Genomic DNA, 27,345 nt, shown 5'->3' on the forward strand with positions numbered 1-27,345 from the left:
CAAGAAGGAGAGTAGGAAACCCCCTGTCAAATATTCATCTGCTCCTGTATCCAGGCCTAACACTCGGGAAGGTGGTAGGAAATGTTATAGCTGTGGGAAGACAGGGCATACACAGAGTTTTTGTGGGGCGGTAAACTTGTCCAGCCGGAGAACCAAGTGTAATGCTAGGGAAACCAAAATAGGTATTCCCGGACAAGGCCTAAGGACCGCATGCACTACGACAGTCTCCGTAGGCGGACAGGAAACGGTAGCACTGATCGACATGGGGGCCGATCAGTCTATGATGTCTGTAGGGTTCTGGAAAAAGGTGTTCCCAGGGGAGAAAGAATCCTCCAATGTTGGGAAGGTAGTAATTAAGTGCATACATGGTGATAGTGTGCATTATTCGCTTAGACCAACTACAATTTTGCACCAGGATAGGGTGTACTCAATAGTAGTTGCTTTGGTCCCAGGGGCCCCTTATGACCTGATTTTGGGGCAGGACTGGTCTGGGTTAAACGAATATCTGAGTGTCAAGCAGGGGTTTGTGAATACTCGATCCCAGGGTTTACCTACAGCAGTTCCTGGGGCAGAGCTGGGAGATGTATTCCCCTTTCAGGAGGGAGTGGTGGATAGGCCTACTAACAAGCAGGCAAGGGCCTCAAGGGCACAAAGAAGGAGGCAACAGCAACAGAGAGCACAAGGGCTTAGGCAGGCCGAACAGAGGAAGGAGTTTCCTAGCCTTCCTCAAGAGATTGTTAGTACCTTTCCCACGTTTGGTAACGAACAAAAAACTGATCCTTCCTTACAAGAATTATGGCATCAGGCCACCGGACTCCAATCAGGGCGGACTGGATTGCGAGTCATAAGGGGGCTTCTCTATAAGGAAGATAAGGGTGCCAAGGACTCGGGGGAAAAGAGGGAACAGTTGGTGGTTCCAAAGGGGTTCAGGAGAGCTATTCTACAGACTGCCCATGACTCCTCATTAGCGGGACATAAAGGGGTTCAGGCTACACAGATACAGGTGCAACGCAGGTTCTTCTGGCCAGGTTGGAGACAGGAGATAGAAGAATTCTGTAAGACCTGTCCCACCTGTCAGAGGTTGACCCTAAGTAAACCAGAGCGTGCTCCACTGATTCCTATCCCGGTAGTGGAGGAACCCCTCATGAGGCTAGCCATGGATATTGTAGGGCCACTAGAGAGGACTCCTAGGGGGTACAACTTTATTTTTGTTGTAATGGACGTTGCCACCAGGTTTCCATGGGCTTTTCCCCTATGGAAAACGACGTCTAAGGTGCTGATGAAAGAACTAATGGGGTTATTCTGCGCCATAGGCTTCCCGAGGGAGGTATTATCTGACCGGGGAAGTAACTTCCTGTCTAAGGAGATGGAGGGGTTCTGGAAAGACCTGGGGGTTAGGCATATTAGGACGTCGGCTTATCACCCTCAGGCCAATGGAATGGTCGAACGGTTTAACCAGTCCCTGAAACACTTACTTAAAAAAGGGCTAGAAAATAACATCAGGGATTGGGACCTCTTTATCCCATTTGCTTTGTTCGCTGCCCGCGAGAGGGTACAGGACTCCTTGGGAGTTAGTCCCTTTGAGATGCTATACGGACGAGCTCCCAGGGGTCTGTTAGATGTGGTAAAGGAGGTTTGGGACCCTCCTGAAGAGACGGGCATGGATGTGATATCTTATCTGTCCCGTTTGAAGCAGAATCTGGCTAAAGTTGCTAAATTGGGGAAAGAAAATCTTGAGTGGGCCCAGAAAAAACAAAAGGTATACTATGATCGAAAAGCCAAGGAGCGTCAGTTTATGGTGGGAGACAGGGTCTTGATACTTGTGCCCTCAGATCCCCATAAATTTTTGGCGCATTGGAAAGGACCTGCCACGATTGTAGAAAAATTAGGCCCCGTAAATTACAGAGTTAAGGACGAGAAAGAACACATGCAAACCTATCATGTGAATTTGTTAAAACCTTGGAAAGATAGAGAGACCTTAGCTCTAGTGGCACAGAGGTATCAAGAAGATGAGTTAGGTCCCCAGATAGCGGACCTAGGGCAGGCAGAAAAGGTAAACGTGGGGGTGGAATTGTCTACTGCACAAACCCAGCAGGTACAGGCCCTCATTAATAGATTCTCTGATGTTTTCTCATCCATTCCGGGGCGCACTCGGGGAATAACTCACGACATTATAACCAGTCCAGGCAGGATAGTTAGAGTTCGCCCCTATCGCCTGTCAGAGGAAAAAAAAAGGCTGGTTAATGAGTTAGTGCAAGAAATGTTAGCGCTAGGGGTCATCGAGCCCTCGCAGAGCCCCTGGAGTAGCCCCATAGTGATTGTACCAAAGGCTGATGGGACCCCTCGTTTCTGTATAGATTTTCGACAAGTAAACGAAGTGTCTCAGTTTGACGCCTTCCCAATGCCTCGTGTGGATGAGTTATTGGATTGTTTAGGCCAGGCTCAATACCTTACCACCATTGATTTGACCAAGGGATATTGGCAAATTCCCCTGACTGATAGGGCTAAGCCTAAGACGGCCTTTAGCACTCCCTATGGGTTGTATCAGTTTACCCGCATGCCATTTGGATTGCATGGGGCAGCTGCTACTTGCAAAGGGCAGTGAACGAGGTACTGAGAGGGCATCATGCTTACGCAGAGGCGTATCTTGATGATATTGTTATATATTCCTCCACATGGCCGCAACATCTTGAGCATGTTGCCGCTGTATTAGATTCGCTAAGGAAGGCAGGGTTTACTGTAAACCCCAAGAAGTGTTTCCTGGGTCAGAGAGAAGTAAAATATTTGGGGTACACAGTGGGTAGAGGCCAGATCAAACCCTTAGTCGATAAGGTGAGATGTATCCAAGAATATCCTCAACCTAACACTAAGAAACAGCTGCGTGGATTTCTAGGCCTAATGGGGTATTATAGAAGGTTCATCCCCGATTTTGCCACTAGGGCTACTCCACTTACAAATATGCTGAGGAAAGTGGTACCCGATACTTTGCAATGGGGGGCCGACAGTGTGGAGGATTTCCATGATCTGAAGGATAGCCTGTGTAGTCAACCGGTCCTTGCTGCTATAGACTACAACAGACCTTTAATCCTTCAGACGGATGCTTCGGGCTGTGGTTTGGGAGCCATACTCAGCCAGGAAAACAAGGGGGTAGAACACCCAATTCTGTACCTAAGCAGGAAGTTACACCCCAATGAAAAAAATTATGCTGTAGTAGAATTGGAGTGTTTAGCAGCAAAGTGGGCAATGCAAACTTTAGACCACTATCTAGGGGAGCGGCAATTCACTTTGGTTACCGACCATGCCGCACTTAAGTGGTTAGGTACCATGAGATATAATAACGCTCGTCTTACAAGGTGGTACTTAGCGTTACAAACCTTTAGATTTTCGGTAGTTCATCGTCCAGGGCGTCTAAACACTAATGTCGATACTCTGTCTCGCATTCCAGAAAATACTACACAGCCACAGGCTTCCCAGGATAAGTCTCATTTAAGGGTGGGGGTATGTGACCAAACAGACACAAGGCCTGTCAAGGTCCCAGCTAAGGTAAAAGATAAAGTAACAATAAAACCCAGGAAGAAAGATTCCAGGATCTCTCAGGAATTTATTGTGAGAAACAGGGTCAGTGACCACCAGGTGGAGCCTGACTTATCTGGGGATGAGATAGGTGAATTATGTACAACTCACCACCAGGGGAGCTCTAGAGGACCCTGGGCTACTGCTGACTCACCTAGAGCAGGGCACGCCCCTAAGGTAGATAAGCCAGCAGTGGCATTCAGACCAGCAAGCCGCTTAGGGAGGAAGTTTAGGCCTTGCCTCCCTAGGGACCCTGCCGAGCCAAACAGGGACAACAGGCCCCAACCTATGGAACCGATGGAGGTTGAACATCCAGAGGATTTGTCTTACCTGTTTGAAGAACCTATGGACTTCCAAGAGTCTTGTGCTGGCTGTGAGTGTAATTTGCCTGAACCTATGCAGCTGAACTTGACTTTGAGTCACAAACAGTGAGTGTGTTTTGGACCTGTTTGTGTGCTGTGTATTTTGTTTTTGAATGCTGGTTTTGTGAGAAAGCTTAGAGAGAGTGGGGAGAGGTTTTGCTTCCATTCTGGGAGGGAATTTGAAAGCCTTTTCTGAAGGCCTTTGTTTTTGGCAAAACCTATGACTCTCTCCTTTTCCTGGCAACCATATTCTGATTGCCAGAGGCTATCCTTCATTTGCTGCAAGGACTATAAATTAAGGAAAACTTGAATGCTGAACTGTATTTTTTTTGATGAAGTGAAATACCTGCTTTTCAGCAGGCAGAGTAAGCTCGGTATTGAGCTGAGGTCTCAGGGATAAGTGGGACTTAAGAAACACAGAAAGAAAGTTGCACTGTATTGTGAGCGGCTTTATTTTCCTGCCTTTTGCTCTTTTGGCAGTTTGGGGTTTTTTTGTTTTTGGTTATTAAGGCTGTGTGGAAACCTGACTGAGGTTATAAAGTCTGAAAAAGTACTTACCTGCCTTAAGGAATTAAGTAAAAAGAACTTTATCCTGACAAGCCACAATTGTTGGAACTTTATTTGTGTTTGAGTGAATTTTTCATTGCTACTATAAACTCCAGTCCTGCAGGGTGACTCCAGGCCGGGTCACACGCGATTGCATTATTGTTTGTAGCCATCAAGTTTTCTACAGAGCCCTGCTCTGGGTAATACTGATGGCCACAATATGCTGCGAGTTCCGCCTTTACCAACCCTTCTGCTATTTTGGTGAATAAGGGGATGCTTGCGATCGGTCTGTAGTTGGATGGGGAATCTAGTGGTTCTTTCACATTTTTTATGATTGGGGTAATCATGATATGACCTTGCTCAGATGGGAAGTTTCCTGTGGATAGAAGGGAGGTAACCCATGTCATCATATTTGCTTTGAAGTGGAGCGGGGCATCTTTCATAATGTTCGGAGGGCATGTGTCCAATTTGCAGAAGGTGTATGAGTATTTGTTGTAATAGGTATTAAAGGTGTGCCAGTCGATTGTTTTAAATTGTTTCCAGCTTAGGTCTGTTTTAGTTCCTGGGTCAGGGTTAGATAAATCCGGGACCGGGAGAATTGGGAACTGCTCGAGGGGGTTGGGTATGGTGGGTAGAGTGGACCTTAGTTTTTGAATTTTGGTGTTAAAGTAGTCTGCAAGTGAATTTGAAGTTAGCGTTGATTCTTCGTGTGTGCTTGTGAAGGTCTCGATGTTGTAAAGGTCATTGACCAATTTGAAGAGGTTACTACTGTTGGTTTTAGTGTTGCCGATTTTGTGGGAGTAGAAATTTTTCCTTTTTTCATTAGTGAGGTTTTTGTAATTTTTTAATTTTTGTCTCCAGGCCAATCTGTGTTCTAGGGTTCCAGATTTTTGCCATAGTCTTTCTGCTTTTCTGAGGTCCTTCTTAACTAGCAGCAGTTCTGAATCGAACCAGCCCTCTTTGTTTGTGGATCTAATTCTGCGGGTTTTGAAAGGGGCTATCTCGTTTAGTGTATTGGTACTATCTTTGATCCAGGTGCTCATGAGTTGTTCTGTTTCTTCAGTTGGATTAGTGTTGATTTCGAAGTGGGACCAAAATTCCGTAGAGTCGATTTTTACTCTGGTGGTGTGGGTTTTGGTGATTCTAGTTTTACTATTTTTGGGGGGTTTGAGTTGGCATCCTATGGTGAAGCTGCATAGACGATGGTCAGACCATAAAGAGTCTGACCAGTTGCCTTTTTTCCAGTAGAAGGTGGGTTGATCTGTTCCTTGGTGGAGAGAGTCACTAGGTCTAGTTGATGACCTCTTTGATGGGTTTTGATAGGGGGGTGTTTGTCGAAGCCTAGTTGAGTGAGCAGTGACCAGAAATCCGAGATTTCTGATTGGTCAGTTTGCTCAAGATGGATGTTAATGTCCCCACATAGTAGGTTGTAAGGACTGGTTAAAGAGTTGGTTAGTAGCGTTTCCGCAAAGTCCTCTTTGGACATGGTCCATTTTTTGGGAGGGATGTAGAATAGGGTGATGGTTAGTGCGGAGGGCAGAGGTTTTGATGTTAGAGAGATGGTTAGAATTTCTGCATTGGGTGAAGATATTGTGTTGAGAGTGGTGCAGTTTAGTTGGTCCTGGAAGATTATTGCCAGGACTCCTCCTCTTCCCCAAGTTCTGGCTAGTGAGAGGATCTTGAATCCTGGGGGAAGACAATCTTTAATGATGATGTCTTTGTCAGATAGCAACCAGGTTTCAGCAAGAAGGACGAAGTCGGGGTTTGTTTCGATCAGCCAATCTTTGATCAGAGTCGATTTGTTCCTCATTGATCTGATGTTTAGGTAAAAACCACGTAAGATCTGTTGGTTGGGGTAGTTGATTGGGGAGTAGTGGGTGTATGTCAGTTTTTTTAGAGTTTGTGGTTTTCTTGAGTGGGGCTTAGTTGGTTTGTGTGGGTGAGGGGGGATAGAGGGCGGATTGGTGTGAGGGTGGTCTTGTGAATAAGGGAGAGTGTGGTTAGGGATTTTGGGTTTTGCTGATCGGTATGTTGTGACATGGATGGGGATGGGGGAAGCATTAGAATTGTCTGCGATGCAAATCCTAGTGGTGAGCAGGTAGAGTAGGCATAGTGCTGTGCATCAGTTTGTGCTTGGCCAGGCCATTGTGAAGGGCTCGTCCTGTCGTGATGGCTATGGTTTGGTCGAGAGCCGTATAGTAGAGACCGGTGCAATACAGTAAAATGCGATACAGTAAAATGCAATACAGTAAAGTACAATCAAACAGTGCAGTGTAATATCTAACAGAATGTTCCAATACAATTCAGAACAGTATCAAAACCATGCAAATTTGCAGAATACAAACCAACACAGTATTTGGGCCAGCTGAGGGGTTTACTAGTTCAGTTATTCTTATCTTACGTATACTGTAGATGAGGATATGTAGGCCGCTGTTAAGTGATTGAATGGGCTGGGTGCTGTGTCGTGTTACAGTATGCAACGGGCTAGAAAGGAAACACAGTGTCGAACAGTAATGCAGCAGTAATACTTATCCGATTTGGCTATCAAGTCTGGCTCCGTGGAGCTTTGAGTCTGGTGAGGCAGTCTTGTTGGGGTTGTCCCTTGAAAAGGAGCTTGTTTGTGGGTAGAACCAGCTGTGACTCGGTCTGGTTGCAGTGTATGTGCTTGTAGTGATTTTAATGTCGCTGGACTCCTGCTGGTTTGGGAGGGGGGCGGAGCAGGGCTCCCATGCTCCTCTCCGGCTAGGCAGGCACGAGGTCGAGGCTTGGTTTCTCGCAGCCCACCGAGCAGCAGCCAAAGCAAAAAGGCTGTGCTCTGATGGTGCGGCTTGATTTTAATGTCGCTGGACTCCTCCTGGTTTTGGAGGGGGGCGGAGCAGGGCTCCCACGCTCCTCTCTGGCTAGGCAGGCACGAGGTCGAGGCTTGGTTTCCCGCAGCCCACCGAGCAGCAGCCAAAGCAAAAAGGCTGTGCTCTGATGGTGCGGCTTGATTTTAACGTCGCTGGACTCCTGCTGGTTCGGGAGGGGGCGGAGCAGGGCTCCCACGCTCCTCTCCGGCTAGGCAGGCACGAGGTCGAGGCTTGGTTTCCCGCAGCCCACCGAGCAGCAGCCAAAGCAAAAAGGCTGTGCTCTGATGGTACGGCTTGATTTTAACGTCGCTGGACTCCTGCTGGTTCGGGAGGGGGCGGAGCAGGGCTCCCACGCTCCTCTCCGGCTAGGCAGGCACGAGGTTGCGGCTTGGTTTCCCGCAGCCCACCGAGCAACTCACTCTCAAATTGGAACATAAGAACATAAGAAATGCCATCTCCGGATCAGACCTTCGGTCCATTAAGTCCGGCGATCCGCACACGCGGAGGCCCTGCCAGGTGTACACCTGTCGTAATTTATAGTCCACCATATCCTTACTTGCCTCTCTTAAGGAGATATGCATCTAGTTTGCTCTTGAAGCCTAGGACGGTCGATTCCGCAATAATCTCATCTGGGAGGGCATTCCAGGTGTCAACCACTCTCTGAGTGAAGCAGAACTTCCTGACATTAGTCCTGAACCTGTCCCCCCTTAGCTTCATTACATGTCCTCTAGTCCATGTCAAATTGGACAATGTAAATAATCTTCTCTGCTCTATTTTGTCGATTCCTTTCAGTATTTTGAAGGTCTCGATCATATCCCCACGCAGTCTCCTTTTCTCAAGGGAGAATAATCCTAGTGTTATAAGTCTGTCCTCGTATTCCAGTTTTTCCATACCCTTCACCAGTTTTGTTGCTCGTCTCTGCACCCTCTCCAGCAGTTTTATATCCTTCTTTAGGTAGGGAGACCAATGTTGGACGCAGTATTCCAAGTGTGGTCTGACCATTGCCCTATAAAGCGGCATTATAACTTTCTCCGATCTACTCGAGATTCCTTTCTTTATCATGCCCAACATTCTATTTGCCTTCTTTGCCACTGCCGCGCATTGTGCCGACGGCTCCTATCTATCAGTACACCCAGGACCTTTTCTTGTTCACTCTTCCCCAGAGTTGCACCTGACATTGTATACTCGTATTCCTTATTCTTATTGCCTAAATGCATTACCTTGCATTTCTCCACATTGAACTTCATCTGCCATTTCTCCGCCCATGTTTCTAACCGACACAAGTCGCTCTGGAGTTTCTTTCTATCCTCATGCGATCTGATCGCCCGGCATAGTTTTGTATCGTCTGCAAACTTGATGATCTAACTGGATGTTCCTTCCTCCAGATCATTGATATAAATATTAAAAAGGATCGGCCCAAGTACCGAGCCCTGGGGTACACCACTAGTCACTTTCTCCCAGTCGGAGAACTTCCCATTTATGCCCATTCTCTGCTTTCGGTTTTCCAGCCATTTGCCTATCCATCTTTGTATATCCCCCTCTATGCCATGGCTTTGTAGTTTCCTGAGAAGTCTTTCGTGTGGAACTTTGTCGAACGCTTTCTGGAAGTCCAAGTATATTATGTCCACCGGCTTCCCACTATCAATTTGCTCGTTCACGGTCTCAAAAAATTGGAGTAAATTCGTCAAACATGATTTCCCTTTCCTGAATCCGTGTTGACTGGGTTTCATCAAGTCGTGTGCGTCCAAGTGCCGGACCATGCTATCCTTGATCAGTGCTTCAACCATCTTGCCGGGGACAGACGTAAGACTCACAGGTCTATAGTTGCCCGGTTCCCCTCTCGATCCTTTTTTGAAAATTGGGGTGACGTTCGCTATCCTCCAGTCGTCCGGTATCTGTCCAGTTCTGATTGTCAGGTTTGCAAGTTTTTGCAATAACTCTCCGATTTCAACCTTCAATTCCTTTAAGACTCTCGGGTGAATTCCATCCGGTCCAGGGGATTTGTCACTTTTAAGTTTGTCGATCTGATAGTATATCTGGTCTAAGTCCACTTCAACTGTGGTGAGGCTGTCTTCTATTTCTCCTGCAAACACTTTCTCCGCTTCAGGTATTGTTGAGGTGTCCTCCTTCGTAAAGACGGACGCAAAGAAGGAATTTAGTTTGTCTGCGATTTGTTTATCTTCCTTGATGTACCCTTTTCTTCCCTGGTCGTCCAAGGGCCTCTTTTGCAGGTTTTTTCCCTTTCACGTATCTAAAGAAGGGCTTGAAGTTTTTGGCCTCTTGCGCTATTTTTTCCTCATATTCCTGTTTTGCATCCCTCACCGCCTTGTGACATTTCTTCTGATCATCTTTATGTTTGTTCCAGGCTTCGGTTGTCTTTATGTATTTCCATTTTTTGAAAGAGTCCTTCTTTTCTTTTATGGCTTCCTTCACCTGTTTGGTAAGCCATGCCGGTTCTCTTTTGCTCTTTGATCTCCGATCTTTGGAAATCCTCGGAATGTAGAGATCTTGTGCTTCTGTGATAGTATTTTTCAGTAGGGACCATGCCTGATCTACCGTTTCAAGTTTGTCCACCTTCTTTTCGAGTCGTTTTTCTACCATGGCTCTCATGCTATCGTATTTACCCTTTTTAAAGTTCAATGTGGTGGTTAAGGTTTTGGCATGTTTCCCTTTCCCGATGTCAAGTTTAAAGTTAATTACATTGTGATCACTCGTTCCCAGTGGAACCATGACTTCCACTACTGTTATCGGTCCCGTGAGGCCATTTAGGACCAAGTCCAAGGTGGCGTTGCCTCTTGTCGGCTCTTTTACCATTTGTTCCAGGAAGCAATCCCCTAGCACCTCCAGGAACTTGGCCTCCTTGCCGCAGTTGGAGGTTGCTAGTTTCCAGTCTATCCCTGGGAAATTGAAGTCTCCCAATATAATTACATTGCCTGTCTTGCATTCTTGTTTGATTTCCTCCATCATTTCTGAGTCAGTTTCCTCCGCCTGTCCTGGGGGACGATAGTAAAGGCCAATTTTCATATCTGCTCCAAATTGACCAGGAATCTTGATCCAGAGTGACTCAAGCTTCTCTTTCATTTCTGTTGTAACCATTTCAACAGAATCTATTCCCTCCTTAACATATAGAGCAATACCTCCACCTTTCTGCCCTACTCGATCTCTTCTATACAGCTTGTATCCCTGTAGTACTGTGTCCCATTTGTTTTCTTCATTCCACCATGTTTCTGTTATGCCAATGATATCCAATATGTCATGTCTTGCTATTGTCTCTAGTTCCCCCATTTTGTTACCTAGACTTCTAGCATTCGTATACATACATCTAAGTTCCCTACGTGTTACCTTTTTGGACCTTCTACTCTTGGCCGTCCCTGTAGTTTCAATTACGATATCCTTTACTGCTCCTGTGTTATCACCCTTGTTTGCTGTGTGGTCGTCCCCTCCTGTGTCTGAATTGTCCCTTCCTGCTTTTTCTCCCTTATTTGCCGTGAGGTCGTCTTCTCTTGTGTAGGAGTAGTTTTCCTTGGCTTCTTCGTCGGGGCATCCTGCTATCCGTGCCATCGACCGGTGGTCGACTGTCGGCTTTCCCCTATCTTTCAGTTTAAAGCCTTCTCGATTGCCTTCTTCATATTGCCTGCCAAAACTCTTGCTCCTTTTTTGTTGAGGTGTAGTCCGTCCCTTCTGTAGTACTTGCTTTTTCCCCAGAACGCCGTCCAGTTGCGCACGAAGTCGAAGCCTTCTTCTTCGCACCATTGTCTCATCCAGGCGTTGATTACTTGCAATTCCCCTTGTCTCTTTCCATCCGCTCTTGGTACTGGGAGGATCTCAGAGAAGGCCACATTCACCTCCCTGATCTTCAGTTTTCTTCCAAGTGAGCGGAGCTGGCCCTTCAGCTCTTCCCTGTCATACTTCCGCCCGCTCACATCATTTGTTCCCACGTGGATAAGCACAGCGGTGTCCTCTCCCCGTGCGCCATCTATGATCCTGGAGATCCTGTTGGTCACATCCTTCACTCTTGCTCCAGGCAGACAGGTGACGACTCTGTCCTCTCTTCCTCCTGCGGTGTGGCTGTCCACATGTCGTATAATGGAGTCGCCTACGATGATCCCCATCTTCTTTATTCGGGGATTCCTTGGGGGGCGTAGGTCCACGTCCTTGGAGTAGGGCCAGTCTTCTTCCTCCAATGATACTCTTGAACTTGTTTCCTGTTCTTTGGGTGGGGCGATGTCTTCCTGTGCTCTCACTATTCCTCCTGATGTGCGGTTGTCTCCTACCTCGTCTTCGGTTTCTTCTGTGTTTGCATGGGTGTCTTCTCTCCTCACATCGGTTTCCTGAGTACAATTTTCCAGCCCTGGGATCTCTACGTGGTGCTGATGAGCTTCCTCTATGAACATTTCTAGTTCCTTGACCTCGTCGTTTGGGCTGTACTCCACTAGCATCTTCTCCTGTGCTTGGATTCTGTCTTCGAGTTCCATCACTGTTCCTTCCAATAGTCTTACCTGACATTTCAAGCTATCCATCTCCATGCATCGATTGCAAATGTATGCCTGGATCCCTGAAGGGAGGTAGTCATACATATTGCAGCCGATACAGAAGACCGGAAAGCTCACCTTCTGACTTCCTTGGGATTCCATTTCTTACTTCCCTTGTGTGTGCTTGTGTCCCTTTCCTGCTGCTTCCTTATGTTGCTTGCCTTGCTGTCTCTTTTGTGTGTGCTGTCTCCGCTCTACCTCACCTTGATTGTATGTGTGGGTTTGTTCCCTTGGCGTCTGTCTCTTCCTTACCTTTTGTGTTTGTCACTTTCTTACCGTTCAGTCCTCCTCGGTGTTCTTGATAGTAGGTACTCGTCCCTTGCAAGGCCCTTCGCCTTCGCCGCGCGCCGAACGGCTGGGCGCCGTTGGCTCCGCCCCTTTTAAGGGGAGTCCGGCGCAGCCTCTGACGTGGTGGGGGTGAGCGGAGCGAACTCTCGCCACTTCCCCGAGCCTACTGCTTCGTCTCTCACCGCTTCCCCTGCTGTGCCTGGCCCGACACTGCTCCTCTCTTGGCCGGGACAACGGGAACCCTGGCGCTGGTCTCTTCCTCTCCTCTGCTCTCCTCTGGAAATATCTTAAAACAATTTTTGAAATTCTTTAAAGCTTTATATTCTTCTGCGCTCTATTCAATAAAGAACTTGATGGATTAGAGTTTTTTAAATTAATCAAGGGACTTAAAATTCCTGAGCATATAAAAGAAACTCTGGAAGCGCCTATTTCACTGAAAGAATTACAAGCAACATTGAAGTTCTTTAAAATTATGGTAATACATATATAGCTCTTTATGTTGTATGAAATTATGTTTTAATATATGAGAGCTATTGAGTAGGAATTATAAATCCCATTTTTTGTAATAATTGGTATGCATATTCATTGGGGAAATCCTGAAAACCCGACTGGATTGCAGCCCTCGAGGACCAACTTTGACACCTGTGCTTTAAGGTGTCTTATGGTGCACAGATGCCTAAATATAAAGAAGCTTGATTTACATAAATTGGAAGTTTGAAGTAGAAATGTTAGCTGCGAGTTCAGAAGGAAACCTAAATAGTAGTTTATTGCCCAGAATCATAATGGGTTCAGATGTTTTTGGTAAGGTGCCAGTAAGCCAACAGGCAACAGTTTTGTCTTTATTTCTGAAATCTTTTTTGTATGACAAATTTGTTTGAGAAACCTCTTCTGTGAATTCTTCCCATTACCAAATGTTTAAGGAAACTTATGAAATCTCCTTTGTATGACAATTTTGGCTAAAGAAACCCAACCATACTAGTTATATAATTCCATTTGTATTTCATCTGTGTCTGGCAGATTCTCTTTTTTGTAAATTGCTTTGAACTATTAAGGTATAGTGGGTTATAAATTATTATTATTATTATTTTAAATTTATCTGTCTCCCATATCCAAACCCCCATCCCATTCCCTCAGCATCACCACCACCACTTCTTTCTGTAGTGGGGAGAGGGACATGTCAGCCACTGGCTCCAAATCATACAAAACTTTGTCATGGCTTGCTGCATTTTATCTCCCCTCTCGTGCCTTTCATATATTGATTGATGTCTACAGAATCCTGAGTAGTGTAACATGGGTAAAAGTAACTTTTTTACCCTATCAAAAAGTACATTAACCAGGGGCCACTCAATGGAATTACATGGAAATTCTTTTAAAACAAATAGGAGGATTTTTTGTACTCAAAGAATAATTAAAGTCTGGAACTCACTGCCATACGATGTTGTTGCTGGGATTTAGAAAGATTTGGACAAGCTCTTGGAGGAAAAGTCTATAGTCTGATATTAAGAAAAACATGGGGGAAATCACTGCTTGCCCTGGGATCGCTAAAATGGAATCTTTCTACTATTTGGATTTCTGCCAGGTACTTGTGACTTGGATTGGCCAGTTTTAGAAACAGAAAACTGGGCTAGATGGACCATTGTTCTGACCCAGTATGGCTATTCTTATGGTCTTATATAAGTTTCTGAGCTATAGATGCTGGAAGTGACTGTCCCATAGAAATGCAATGAGGCATTTTCAGGAGCAGCTGTTTCTCTGGAAAATCTTGGTTGCCAAATTTCAGCCCATATCAGCCCTTTTGAACATTTATGTAAATGTTTGTTAAGTTACAATGAATTAAAAAAAATATGTGAAATGATTCCCCTCACTCCCCCTAAAAAATACACCTCACAAACAATAAAAACAGTTAAACAGAATTGAAACTTTATGCAAAGTATGCACCAACAGTTCAAGGAATGTATGTTTGCATTGATCACTATTTTATAAACAACTAGCTGATGACCCGGCGTTGCACGGGTATTTAATTATAGCAATAAAACTGTAAATGGATTCAAATAAAGATACTTTATAGTGGTGAATGAAATTACTGTTTTACAGCTTAATAAAAAGTACAATATGCAAATTATAATGTGAAATATTTGACAAAATGAATACAATACAACTAACGCAAAACGTGATTATAAACAAAATTTTTAGTTTCACCTCCAGGAGCAAGAACATATAAATTGATGGGGGAACCCACCCCTGAGCAAGCAACATAGAGTTGTGGGCCGATAGACCCTCAGAACATATCACCCCAGGTAGTGAGGGATCTGCATACCAAGTTTCGTTCAAATCAGTCAAGCCGTTTTTGAATTACTGTGAGAATGGCAGCTTTTTACATATTTTCCATTGACATGAATGGGTGAAATCTGATTTTCTGTTTGTAGCTCTGCCCATGTGTGCAGGTGGGCCGCGAGACCCCCAGAACATATCACCCCAGGTAGTGAGGGATCTGCATACCAAGTTTCGTTCAAATCGGTCAAGCCGTTTTTGAATTACAGTGAGAATGGCAGCTTTTTACATTTTTTCCATTGACATGAATGGGAGAAATCTGATTTTCTGTTTGTTGCTCCGCCCACGTGTGCAGGTGGGCCGCGAGACCCCCAGAACATATCAGCCCAGGTAGTAAGGGATCTGCATACAAAGTTTCGTTCAAATCGGTCAAGCCGTTTTTTTTTTGTTTTTTTTTTAAATTTCTTTATTGATATTTTGAACTTGACAATGTATACATTTGAAAAATCAAAAAAAAAAAACTATATGAAAATACACTATTAACATCAGAAATATTACAATAAAAATTTTAAAACCCTTCTTAACCTATAACAGCAATGATATTATATTATACTCATCAATATTATAGAATATTATGAAATTTATACCTCTAAATAAATAATACACCCCCCCACCCTGGATGTGCAAAGGAATCTAACATAAAGAAAAAGGAATCACTTTAATTATAATGTGACAAAATTAATTAATGGACCCCAAATCCCCTTAAAGGATTTAACAAACCCTAAACGCTCTCCCATAATCTTTTCATATTTATATGTTGCACATACTGTTGCCCACCAAAAACTAAAATTAATCCTATCATGATTTTTCCAATTAGATGTGATCATTTGAACCCCTATTCCTGATAAGATCATGAAAAGGCGACTATTATTTCTATCCAAAGTGGGTTTATCATGCAGAATCGTTCCAAAAATTATTGCTTCATATGTCAAAGGAATAGAGGATTGAAGAATATTATTAATTTGCCCCAAATCGACTTCCAAAAGCCAAGTATCAATGGACAAAAAAATAAAAGATGATCCAAAGTCCCAATATCAATATGACAATGCCAACATCTATTAGATTTAGAACTATCTACTTTATTCAACCTAACTGGAGTCCAAAAAATTCTATGTAATAAAAACAACCATGTTTGTCTCATAGATGCTGACATTGTACATCTTAATCTCCAAGTCCAGATTTGTGGCCAACGAGAAACAGAAATATGCTGTTTTAACTCGATACTCCAAATATCTCTAAGACTATTTTTTGGTTTTTTATTTAAAAATCCAGAAATCAATTTATACCACTGGGCAGCCTGATGTCCTATTAAATCTGTTTGGTAGCAAAGGATTTGCAAGCTAAAATAAGTTTTCAAATTTTTCCATTCAGGGAATCCCATCTGAATAGCCTGCTTCAACTGCAAGCACCTATATTGTTTGAATGTTTGAAATACCAAATGAATGCTGCAGTTGTGAAAACTCAAGCAGATTACCATTAGAAATAAGATCATCTAATGTCCTAATATTTGCCTGCATCCAATTCTTCCAAGCGATTCCAGCACTGCCTATTTGAATCTTGGAGTTTAACCATAAGGACTGTAAAGTAGATTTCATTATTGGTACCTCTGTTAATTTATCAATAAATTTAATAGTTTTCCAAGTATCCAATAAAATTATATTGTCCTTAGCATATTTATGAAATCTGATACTTAATACATGTGGAAGTCTCATAGGGGACACCAAATTCCATTCCAAATATAACCAATCTGGTTGATGATCAATAAGCTCAGGGAGGATCCAATACATACCTTGACACAATATATAGGCTTGATGGTACCTATAAAAGTTTGGAAAATTTACCCCACCCTCCACAATTGATTTTTGCAACGATACTAAAGCAATTCTTGTTTTTTTCCCAAGCCAAACAAATTTTGTCAAAATATTATTTTATTTTTTGTAAAAGGACTCTTGAAAATAAACTGGTAACATACTCATTTGGTAACAAACTATAGGCAAAATCATCATCTTTACTGTTTGCACTCTCCCCCACCAAGAAATATGCAAAGGATTCCATTGCTCACACAATTCTGTAACTTTTAGTAATAAGGATTTTTCATTTACCTTCATTGTTTCTTCCAATGTACTTTTTATCCAAATTCCTAAATATTTTATTCCATCTTTCTTCCAACTAAACTGAAATAAATCAAATAAGCCTTTTATACAATGTACATTTAGTGGAAGAATTTCTGATTTATTCCAATTTATTTTATAACCTGAAAATTTTCCAAATTTATCAATCAAATCCAATAAATGTGGAATGGTTGACTCCGGATTTCTCAAATGAATCAAAATATCATCTGCATAAGCAGAAATTTTATATTCCCGACCTGCATAAGGAACACCTTCTATCTCCTTTGATTGTTGAATAGCTAAAAGTAGAGGTTCCAAAACAATATCAAATAACAAAGGAGATAATGGACAACCCTGTCTAACTCCCCTTTCTAAAAAGAACCTTTCTGAAAAAGTATTATTTATATATAATCTAGCAGATGGGGAGCTATACAGGGATTGAATCATTTGTATAAATCGAGAACCAATACCAAACCAATCCATTGCTTGATACATAAAAGTCCATTCTACCCAATCAAATGCTTTCTCTGCATCTAAAGAAACAGAGAAAGCCGGATCTTTCATATCCTTTGTTAAATGTAAAATATGAAAAGCTAATCTGGTGTTATTTGAAGAATGTCTTTGAGCAACAAAACCTGTTTGATGCATACCAATAATATAAGGGAGAGCCTTATTCAAACGCAAAGCCAATATTTTAGCTAACAATTTCCCATCAACATTAATCAAAGAAATAGGCCTATAGTTTGAAACCAACATGGGATCTCTGTTTGGCTTAGGCAAAACTATTGTTAAAGCTTCTGCCATAGTACCTGTAATACAACCTTTATTTAGTTGAAACTGATATAATTTGAAAAGATGGGGTAACAAAAGAGTTAAAAAATTCTACCGTATATCCATCACTTCCTGGAGCGGATCCAACTCTAAGGGACTTTAAAGCCCTCTGAATTTCTTTTTGTGTTATAGGTGCTTCGAGATTTTCTTTCATATGATCAGGAACTTTAGGGCCATTAATCAACTTTAAAAATTCAAAACCATCTTTCTCTTTATTAAAATAATGCTCAGAAGAATACAAGCTTTCATAAAATTTCAAAAATTGTTGTAAAATATTTTTAATTTGAGAATGAATTATTCCATTATCATCTGAAATAGCCATTATATTAGCTTTCCTTTTTTTTGCTTTTAAATAGTTAGCTAGTAATCTTCCCGCCTTATTTGAGGTTCCATAATACAATGCCTTATAGGACACAAACTCCTTTCTAGCCAATTGTGATGATATCTCATTGTATCTAAATTTTACTTTTAGCAAATTCTGATAAATACTTTGTTCCCATTTTTCCTTTAATTTAATTTCCAATTTTCTAATATTTTGTTCTAAAATTAAAAAATCTTTATTTAGTTGTTTTCTAACATATGCTGAGTACGAAATTATGTGTCCTCTCAAGGTAGCTTTAAAGGCATCCCATAAAATTTTCTGAGACGTTTCTTCTGATTCATTAAACTGAAAAATTCACTTATTTTTAACTTAAATTTTTCTATAAAATTGGAATCTGCTAGCAATGTATTATTAAACCTCCAAACAGGTCTATTATTTTCTTGTTCATCTATCTCAAAATCAATCCAAATACCCCCATGATCTGAAAGTATAATTGAATCTATATTCGCCTTCTTAACCTTCTGTACTAAATTATCTGAAATGAAAAAATAATCAATTCTAGAAAATGATTTGTGAACATGGGAATAAAATGAAAATTCCTGATCATTGAAATGAAAAATCCTCCAAATATCTTTTAAACCACAAGAATTTATCAAATTATCTAATCCTAAAGATTTTAAAATTTTACTAGGCTTTTTATCTAAAATAGGGTCCATTACTGCATTAAAGTCCCCTGCCAAAATTAAATTGGAGGAAGATGATGGTAAAATTATTTGTTGAAGGTTTTTAAAAAACTCAGATTGATTCAAATTAGGTGCATAGATATTGAACAGTATCAAGGTATCTTTCCCTGAGCTCATTTTTACTTGGACCCATCTTCCGAAAGGATCCATAGATAACATAGTAAAAGTAGCCATACATTTTTTATGTATCAAGATAGCCATACCAGCTTTTTTGCCTACAGCAGGGGCAAAAAAACACTGTTTAACCCATCCCCCTTCCAGCTTACTTGATTCTAATGCAGATAAATGAGTTTCTTGCAGGAAATAAATATCTGCCCCCTGTCTTTTAAGAAAAGATAAGGCTTTCTTTTTCTTTATAGGGTGATTGAGTCCATTAACATTCAACGAATACATTTTAAAATACATTTATATTTATATTTATTTTAAGGAACCAAAGAAAATGACCTGAAAAGATTTTAATTCTTATATATAAATTATCCCAATTACACATCCAATTACCCTCCCTTAAAACCCCTATATACCCACCCACACCCATCCCCCATAACAAATATAAGTGAATGACAGCACACATAAAGACCAGGAAATCGAAAGAAATCCCCAACCAGCAAACTATCAATTCATACTATAATAAAATCTTAAAATAATGAATTAAATTAAAATCATTACTTAAAATTACCATAAAATGAAATCTTGAAAATAATAAATTATATTATATAACTAATATCATTTTTCATTATAGACATTAAAACTTATTATATAAAATTTCCAACTTATCCAAACAAAACAAAAATCACAAAAATTAATAAATACCAAATATAAAAAACTAAATGAATAAATAAATTAATGTTTATGATTAATAGATACCCAATAAAATATTAAAATAAAAAATATTGAAATATGAAATGTTAAAATTAATATATTAAATTATATAATTTATATTATCTAAAATTAGAGACAGTAGAAATTATTATATAAAATTATCATCTTATTCAACCAAAACGTAACAAATTTAGAAAAATTAATAAATATTAAAAATGAAGACTAAATGATTAAATAAAATGATTATTACTAGATATCTAAAATATAAATAAACATTAAAATAATAAAAATTCCAATCTTCCCAACCTTTAAAATTCATATCCATTCATTCCCTCATTATAAATTTTATAATAAAATAAAAACCTAAAATCAGCAAACAAAGTGGGATCTGCATACCAAGTTTCGTTCAAAGCAGTCAAGCCGTTTTTGAATTACAGTGAGAATGGCAGCTTTTGACATTTATTCCATTGACATGAATGGGTGAAATCAGATTTAATGTTTGTAGCTCCGCCCATGTGTGCAGGTGGGCCACGAGACCCCCAGAACATATCACCCCAGGTAGTGTGGGATCTGCATACCAAGTTTCGTTCAAAGCGGTCAAGCGGTTTTTGAATTACTGTGAGAATGGCAGCTTTTTACAATTTTTCCATTGACATGAATGGGTGAAATCTGATTTTCTGTTTGTAGCTCCGCCCATGTGTGCAGGTGGGCCGCATGACCCCCAGAACATATCACCCCATGTAGTGAGGGATCTGCATACCAAGTTTCGTTCAAAGCGGTCAAGCCGTTTTTGAATTACAGTGAGAATGGCAGCTTTTTACATTTTTTCCATTGACATGAATGGGAGAAATCTGATTTTCTGTTTATAGCTCCGCCCACGTGTGCAGGTGGGCCGTGAGACCCCCCAGAACATATCACCCCAGATAGTGAGGGATCTGCATACCAAGTTTTGTTCAAAGCGGTCAAGCCATTTTTGAATTACTGTGAGAATGGCAGCTTTTTACATTTTTTCCATTGACATGAATGGGAGAAATCTGATTTTCTGTTTGTAGCTCCGCCCACGTGTGCAGGTGGGGCGCGAGACCTCCAGAACATATCATCCCAGGTAGTGAGGGATCTGCATACCAAGTTTCATTCAAATCGGTCAAGCCGTTTTTGCGTGATCGCGTCACATACACACACACATACATACATACATACACACATACATACCTCCGATTTTATATATATAGATTTATACAAAAAAGGCTAAAATAACCCAAAGTGGGTACATCTCCTTATAAAATTTCTCTTCTGGAAGGTGATTCTGTAAAAGGGAGCTTAATAAAGAGAGCTTCTTCTATAAAGGAAAGTAGGTGTCCCCTTTCCTTTGCAGCCTTCTAGTGTAAGTGGATAGGTATATGGGAGGGGCTTAGACCCAAATGCTTCAGCCAGTCATAGAGCTGGTTGAAATGCTCATGTGGATACCCTGCAGATATGCACTCAATTTTATAATGTATAAACTTGTGTGCATAAGTGTGCAATTCACTCTATCCAAACTCCACCCATGTGAGCGCCCACAGTCTGTGGCCTGTGTGATTTTAAACTCTTCTCTCATAGTGACAGAGACAGTGACATGTTCATATCTTTTTTGACAACAGATCAGCTACACCTCACAGAATCTTTATATGAGTGACACCAATAGGTTTCCTTATTTCTACCGAACTGTCCCCAATGAGTTGCACCTCTGTGCAGGGATCGGCAAGCTACTGAAGCATTTCATTTGGAACTGGGTCAGCATCATTTCACCTGATGATGACCGCAGTGTGTGAGCTGTTCAGATCCTGAGAAAAGAGATTGAACGGAGCATGGCATGGCATGGCATGGCATTTCATGAAACCTTCCCTCACCACGGTAGAATCCCATTTGAGCAAATAGTAGAAATTCTGGCACTGGTATAAGAATCATCTGCTGTGTACATTCTGTACTTTAATGATAACTTTGCATTTAAAATACATGATTTATTCAGATATATAATTCTGCTCCTACCTAGCAAGGTTTCCATTGCCATACAAAAGATCTTCACAACACATAGGAGTAATGTGCCAAACTTTTCAAAGCCCATCTGGCTTTCACACATTGACTACTATGGTTTGAATTGGAGATTGGGCCTGTGTAATGACCGATGCCCAAAGAATATCAAAAGACAATGCAACTTTACAAAGGTTTGCAACCCTAAGGAAAATTTTCACTTTGGTTATCACTGTCAGACCACACACTTTGCAAACAACTATAGTGTGTACAATGTGGTGTATGCCATGGCACACGTACTGCATGACATGATCATGTCTGGCTCAGGAAATGGTACCACATGGACTAGAGAAAATTGAGATTTTCTAGATTATTTGCCATGGAAGGTACATTTAGGGGTCCTTTTATCAAGGCATGGTAGGGGTTTAACGCGCGGAATACGTGCTTTAAACCAGTGATTCCCAACCCTGTCCTGGAGGAACACCAGGCCAATCGGGTTTTCAGGCTAGCCCTAATGAATAGCATGAGAGAGATTTGCATATGATGGATGTGATAGGCATGCAAATTTGCTTCATGCATATTCATTAGGGCTAGCCTGAAAACCCAATTGGCCTGGTGTTCCTCCAGGACAGGGTTGGGAACCACTGCTTTAAACCACCTGCCGTGCTAGTCGCTAACGCCTCCATTGAAAAGGTGTTAGTTTTTTTGCTTGCCGCAGGGGTTAGCACGTGATGAAATGTCCGACGCGCTAACCCCACTAGCGCGGCTTGATATAAGGACCCCTTAGTATTTGTTAGAGTAATTCTTTATTAAAAAGAAAAAGAGGGGTGTTTTTGGCCCAGTGTGAAAGTGAAGTTTAGTTTAAAGTTTATTTATTTGTATCAGACTTTACACAAAGTGGGTCATAACAAAATATATACATTATCATAAAATCAATAATATATACACAATTAAATAATCACAAACAATGAAAAAGCAAGAAAGTGACCAGCGCTCAAAAATACAACCTAAAACTCAGTTAAGATACTTCATCTTAAACTAAACTAAGCCTAGATTCTATAAATCATGCCTAAAACGTAGGCACTGTGGAGAGCATCATTAAGCTTGACTCTATTATTACACTCCTCTGAAATCACTCCTTTCAAATTAACATTATTCTTGCAAGGACATGTTCAGAAAAACAAGTTTATAAAAACAATCTATATTTAATATAAAATGCACAGGTGAGTGGTTGATGTCCCTTGAGGCTGAACCTTTCAGGAGCAGAGTCCTATAAAGATCACACGGTGCCCACACAACTGCAAGACACCCACTCAGATCAGAGTTCCCATCAACATCAGGAGGAGGCTTCTCTGGTCCATCCGTAATGTGATCTGTGTCCATCAAAGGGTTTTTTCAGTGTCAGTTTGAAACTTCTTGCTTAGTACCAAAGTGACAGAGCAGGAAGAGCAGTTGTTTCTCATCTTGAAATATGGGAGCTCATCTCCTTTTGATATTATTCATATTTTACACTGATCTCTGGAAGCTAATTGAGAGCCGATGTCCAAAGCTGTATATTGACTTTTCAGAAAATGGCTACTACATGGATGGAGACATTATAATTGGAGGATTTGTTCAACAGTATGATGGTTATTTAACTAAATCCTATAGCAACATACTATCTTTTCGATACTCATAGTAAGTAGCATTGTGTATTACCTCTAATTTCTGAAGTGTTTGTGAGTTGCTCCCTGACTAGCTGTTGACTTTGAACTGCAGATGTAACTTGTACCTGTATGAACAATCTTTGGTGGTCAATGTCTTTTTAGGATTTTACATGCTCCTTGTTCTATTGTATAAGATTTTAAGGTGTTTATAACATTAGAAGGAGTCCTCATGTAGAATCTGTGAATATTTCTATTCTTCATTGAACAAATAAACTCATGATATACTATAACAAGTGAATTCTTCCTAGCTAAGCAATGAGCTTCCAAAGACGACAACACCAGGCCCTCCCCCACGGCAACGGGCCCCCACCTGACGACAACAGCTCCGCCCCTCCTCAGCATCGATTGACGGCAATGCAGCAAAAAACAATCATCAATGGCAAAGCAGCTTCAAAAAGGTCCCACGATGACTGCGTCTGCCGGAAGAAGTAAGTGACGTCGGAGGGGGATGGACCGGCAGATGCAGTCATTGCGGGATCTTCTTGGAGCTGCGTTGGCCACATTGTCATTGATGCCGGTGGTTGGCTGCATTTCCATCCATCAATGCTGGGGGCTGGGGCGGTGTTGTCATCATCGATGCCGGGTGGGGGCCCGTTGCTATAGGGAGAGCGCGTTGCTGTTGCTGTATGGAAAGAGTGGTGGAGGGAGAGAAAGGGGGCATATGCTGATAGAATTGGTGTACAGGGAAAGGGGGAAAGTAAGGAGAAAGGATACTGGATGGATTTAGGTCGGAGGGAATGAAAAGGGGGCTAATAAGAGCATAAGCAGTGCCTCTGCTGGGTCAGACCAGAGGTCCATCATGCCCTGCATTCCGCTCACGTGGCGGCCCATCAGGTCCAGGACCTGTGTAGTAATCCTCTATCTATCCCCTTCTATCCCCTTTTCCTTCAGGAAATTGTCCAATCCCTTCTTGAACTCCAATACCATACGCTGTCCTATTACGCCCTCTGGAAGGGCATTCCAGGTGTCCACCACCCTTTGGGTGAAGAAGAACTTACTAGCATTGGTTCTGTATCTGTCCCCTCTTAATTTTTCCGAATGCCCTCTCATTCTTGTAGTTCTTGAAAGTTTGAAGAATCTGTCCTCTCCACTTTCTCTATGCCCTTCATGATCTTGTAAGTCTCTATCATGTCCCCTCTAAGTCTCTGCTTTTCCAGGGAAAGAGGCCCAGTTTCTCCAATCTTTCAGCGTATTAAAGGTTTTCCATACCTTTTATCAAACATGTCGCTCTCTTCTGAACCCTCGAGTATCGCCATATCCTTCTTAAGGTAAGGCGACCAATATTGGACGCAGTATTCCAGATGCGGACGCACCATCTCCCGATACAACGTCAGGATAACTTCTTTCATTCTGGTTATATCTAGCATTCTATTCGCCTTCTTAGCGGCTGCTGTGCACTGTGCTGACGGCTTCATTGTCTTGTCCACTATTACCCCCAAGTCCCTTTCTTGGGTACTCTCACCCAATAACAGCCCTCCCATCGTATACCTGTACTTCGGGTTTCTGTTTCCTACATGCAAGACTTTACATTTCTCTACATTTAACTTCATCTGCCATCTCGTTGCCCACTCCCCTAGTTTGTTCAGGTCCCTATGTAAATCTTTGCAGTCCTCTTTAGTCCTAGCCCCTAGTTTGGTGTCGTCTGCAAATTTTATTACTTTGCACTTCGTCCCTATTTCTTGATCATTTATAAATACATTGAACAGCAGCGGACTGAGCACCAACCCCTGCGGAACACCACTCGTGATCCTTCTCCATTCCGAGTAGTAGCCCTTCACTCCTACCCTCTTTTTCCTATCTGCCAGCCAATTCTTGATCCATCTGTGTGCGTCTGTTGATGGAATTGGTATGCAGGGAAAGGGGGAAAACAAGGAGGAAGGATACTGGATGGATTTAGATAAGAGGGAAAGAAAGGGGGCAGATGCTGATGGAAATGGGGGGAAGAGATAGGAGAGAGTGAAATGCCAGACCATGGGGGTGTGGGTTTGGGTGTGGGAGAGGGAAGGGAAGAAGAGGAGAGGAGAGAGATGCCAGATCACTGGAGGAGGGAATGGAAGAAGATGGATGCCAGACCAATGGGGATGAAGGGAAAGATGGAAAGGGGAGGTATACAGTTTCTGGAAGTGGTTTAGAACAGGGTAGTTGGAAGAGAAACAGAGAGATAATGGACCCTGGGGTGGTGGGGAAAGAGGGAGAGATGCTGGATGAAAGGGTAGTTGAGAAAACGACAGATGGTGGATCTGGGGATGGTAAGGTCCATTGCTGCAGGTGCAGATATGGATATGAAAAAAAGAAAGATGCCAAACCTCCGAGGAAGGGAAGGGAAATGGAAGGGGAGGACAGAGATGGAAGATGGATAGTTAGCAGGGAGAAAAAAGAAAATGACAAATTGGCAGGAGACCCTGGCAAGCGAGTTATCAGAAGACAACAAGAGCCTGGGACCAACAAAATGTAGAAAAAATAATTTTATTTTCTGTTTTGTGATTACAATATTTATTTTGTTTACACCACGGAGCCGGTGTGGGGTTGGAAATGTTGTAACCTTATATGTCTAGTAAGACTAAGACTTAGTCACTTAGGGGTCCTTTTATTAAGGTGCACATTTAGCGTGCGCAAAATCAGTTAGCGTATCTTAATAGAAGGACCTCTAGTATCTTAGCCTTTTTTCAGATTTCGGCCCCTTATGTGATTGAGTTTGACACCCCTGATGTAGAGTGAAGCAGTTAGGCAATGTAAACTTGGTTATTCATAGAGACTAGTATTACTGCTTTACAATATATTTGAACACTTTTATATACATATTGAAATGGTTCAGAGTTAATGTCCTGGGTAAGTAGGTGGGAAGGGAAGGAAGGGGGATTTGTTCAGAGATGTTTGGGGACCCTAGAGAAGAAGTTACACATCATGAGAGGCTCCTGCCTAGTTAAGTTCTATTCAGCTAACTACTTCTGGATTTTCATCACTACTTGACTGGTTAATGCCACTGAAAATGCAGTGCAACTGAAGCAGCACTAGCTGATTAGATATAAGCTGGTCTGTGGTAATACTGATACAAAGTAAGTGACATCAGAGGGAGAGCCAAGACCAATGTGGGCAGGAGGTTGGAGGTGCTGCTTGTGCTGGCAAAGAGTTAAAGAGGTATGGGAAAAGAGTAGGCACACATTTGACAGGGACACAGGGAAGTAGTGTTGGGTGCAGAAGAAGTGAGGGGGTACATCCGACCATTGTTACGGCACTGAGGCCCATATTCTCAAAACTTTAACATAGTTACTAAACTGTTTACTAACTGTTTAGACGGTGGCATTTTAGTGGTGGATAATCAAAATGGATTATCTCTGTCAATAGCAAGCTGTCTAGCAATCTCTGATGATGACATGCAAATGGGTTCTTCATCATTGATGAGAGCCCTCCGGTGGATTCTTAAAAAATGCTGAGCCATTTTCTAAAAGCCGCATTAGGTTTTGGCAACAACAATAAATGACTTGTCCTGCAGTGCTAGTCAGGGTCAGAGACTGCTAGAAAGTGTTGTGAAGCAGCGAGAGTAATGCCCATTCTCTCCTGCTGCATCACAACATCCCTACCCTGCAGTGGCAGTGAACACCCCCCTAGAATGGTAGTGACACCCCCCTGCAGTATGAGAGATGTCCATACTCTCCCACTGGCCTGAAATCCCAGCCACATATCACCCCCACCCCACCCGTGTAGCAGGAAAGACTTCAGACTATATTTCCTTATGCTCTTCTTTAAATAGTAATAGAGGAGCAGCCTCTGAATGGTATCAATGTTTAAAATTGGCCACTTGTAAGCATCCTTTTGGTCTTAAAAGCACTTGGGAATTTAAGTTGGTGTTTTAACCAGGTGAAGCACACTGGGAAAAGATTTGGATGTGAATTACATTCTCTTTACACTAAAGCATAATGCAATCTCTCTTTTCACTGAAATTGACTAAAATTGATAACAATCAAAGGAATTATTGTTGGTCTTGCAATTTGGAAGTTGGTACTCTGGAACACATGTTTTTTTAAATGTGTCCTTATATTACTGGAATACAGTTTGGTTATCCATTTCTAAAATACGTTTCATATCAATTCTTTTGTCATATAGATTAATTATTTTTGGCACTACAGATGCAGTTGGATACTTATAAAGACCAGTTTCTGAAGAATCTAGTTATGATAAGTATTAAATCAATCCTTTTTTACTGGAAAGACTCTTCTAAATTGGAATATAACAATTGATGGAATTTGGTGTGTTTATATGCTCAATATGTATAAAAATGTTTACAGTTAAGTGTGGTAATTTATGATTTGACTGATTATGGG

General features: G+C 41.8%; 1 protein-coding gene across 1 annotated transcript in view; it reads left to right on the top strand.

The window, feature by feature from the left end:
• The first annotated feature begins 3,870 nt into the window (after window positions 1-3,870).
• Window positions 3,871-27,345, top strand: part of LOC117346156 (vomeronasal type-2 receptor 26-like) — a 45,149-nt gene continuing 21,674 nt past the window's right edge. The window contains exon 1 of the mRNA XM_033915558.1: window positions 3,871-4,001. Within this exon, the coding sequence (XP_033771449.1) occupies window positions 3,871-4,001 (131 nt within the window). The remainder of the gene's footprint in view (window positions 4,002-27,345) is intronic.

Source organism: Geotrypetes seraphini, chromosome 12 (genome assembly GCF_902459505.1).
Source record: "Geotrypetes seraphini chromosome 12, aGeoSer1.1, whole genome shotgun sequence".
NCBI classification, from domain to species: Eukaryota; Metazoa; Chordata; class Amphibia; order Gymnophiona; family Dermophiidae; genus Geotrypetes; species Geotrypetes seraphini.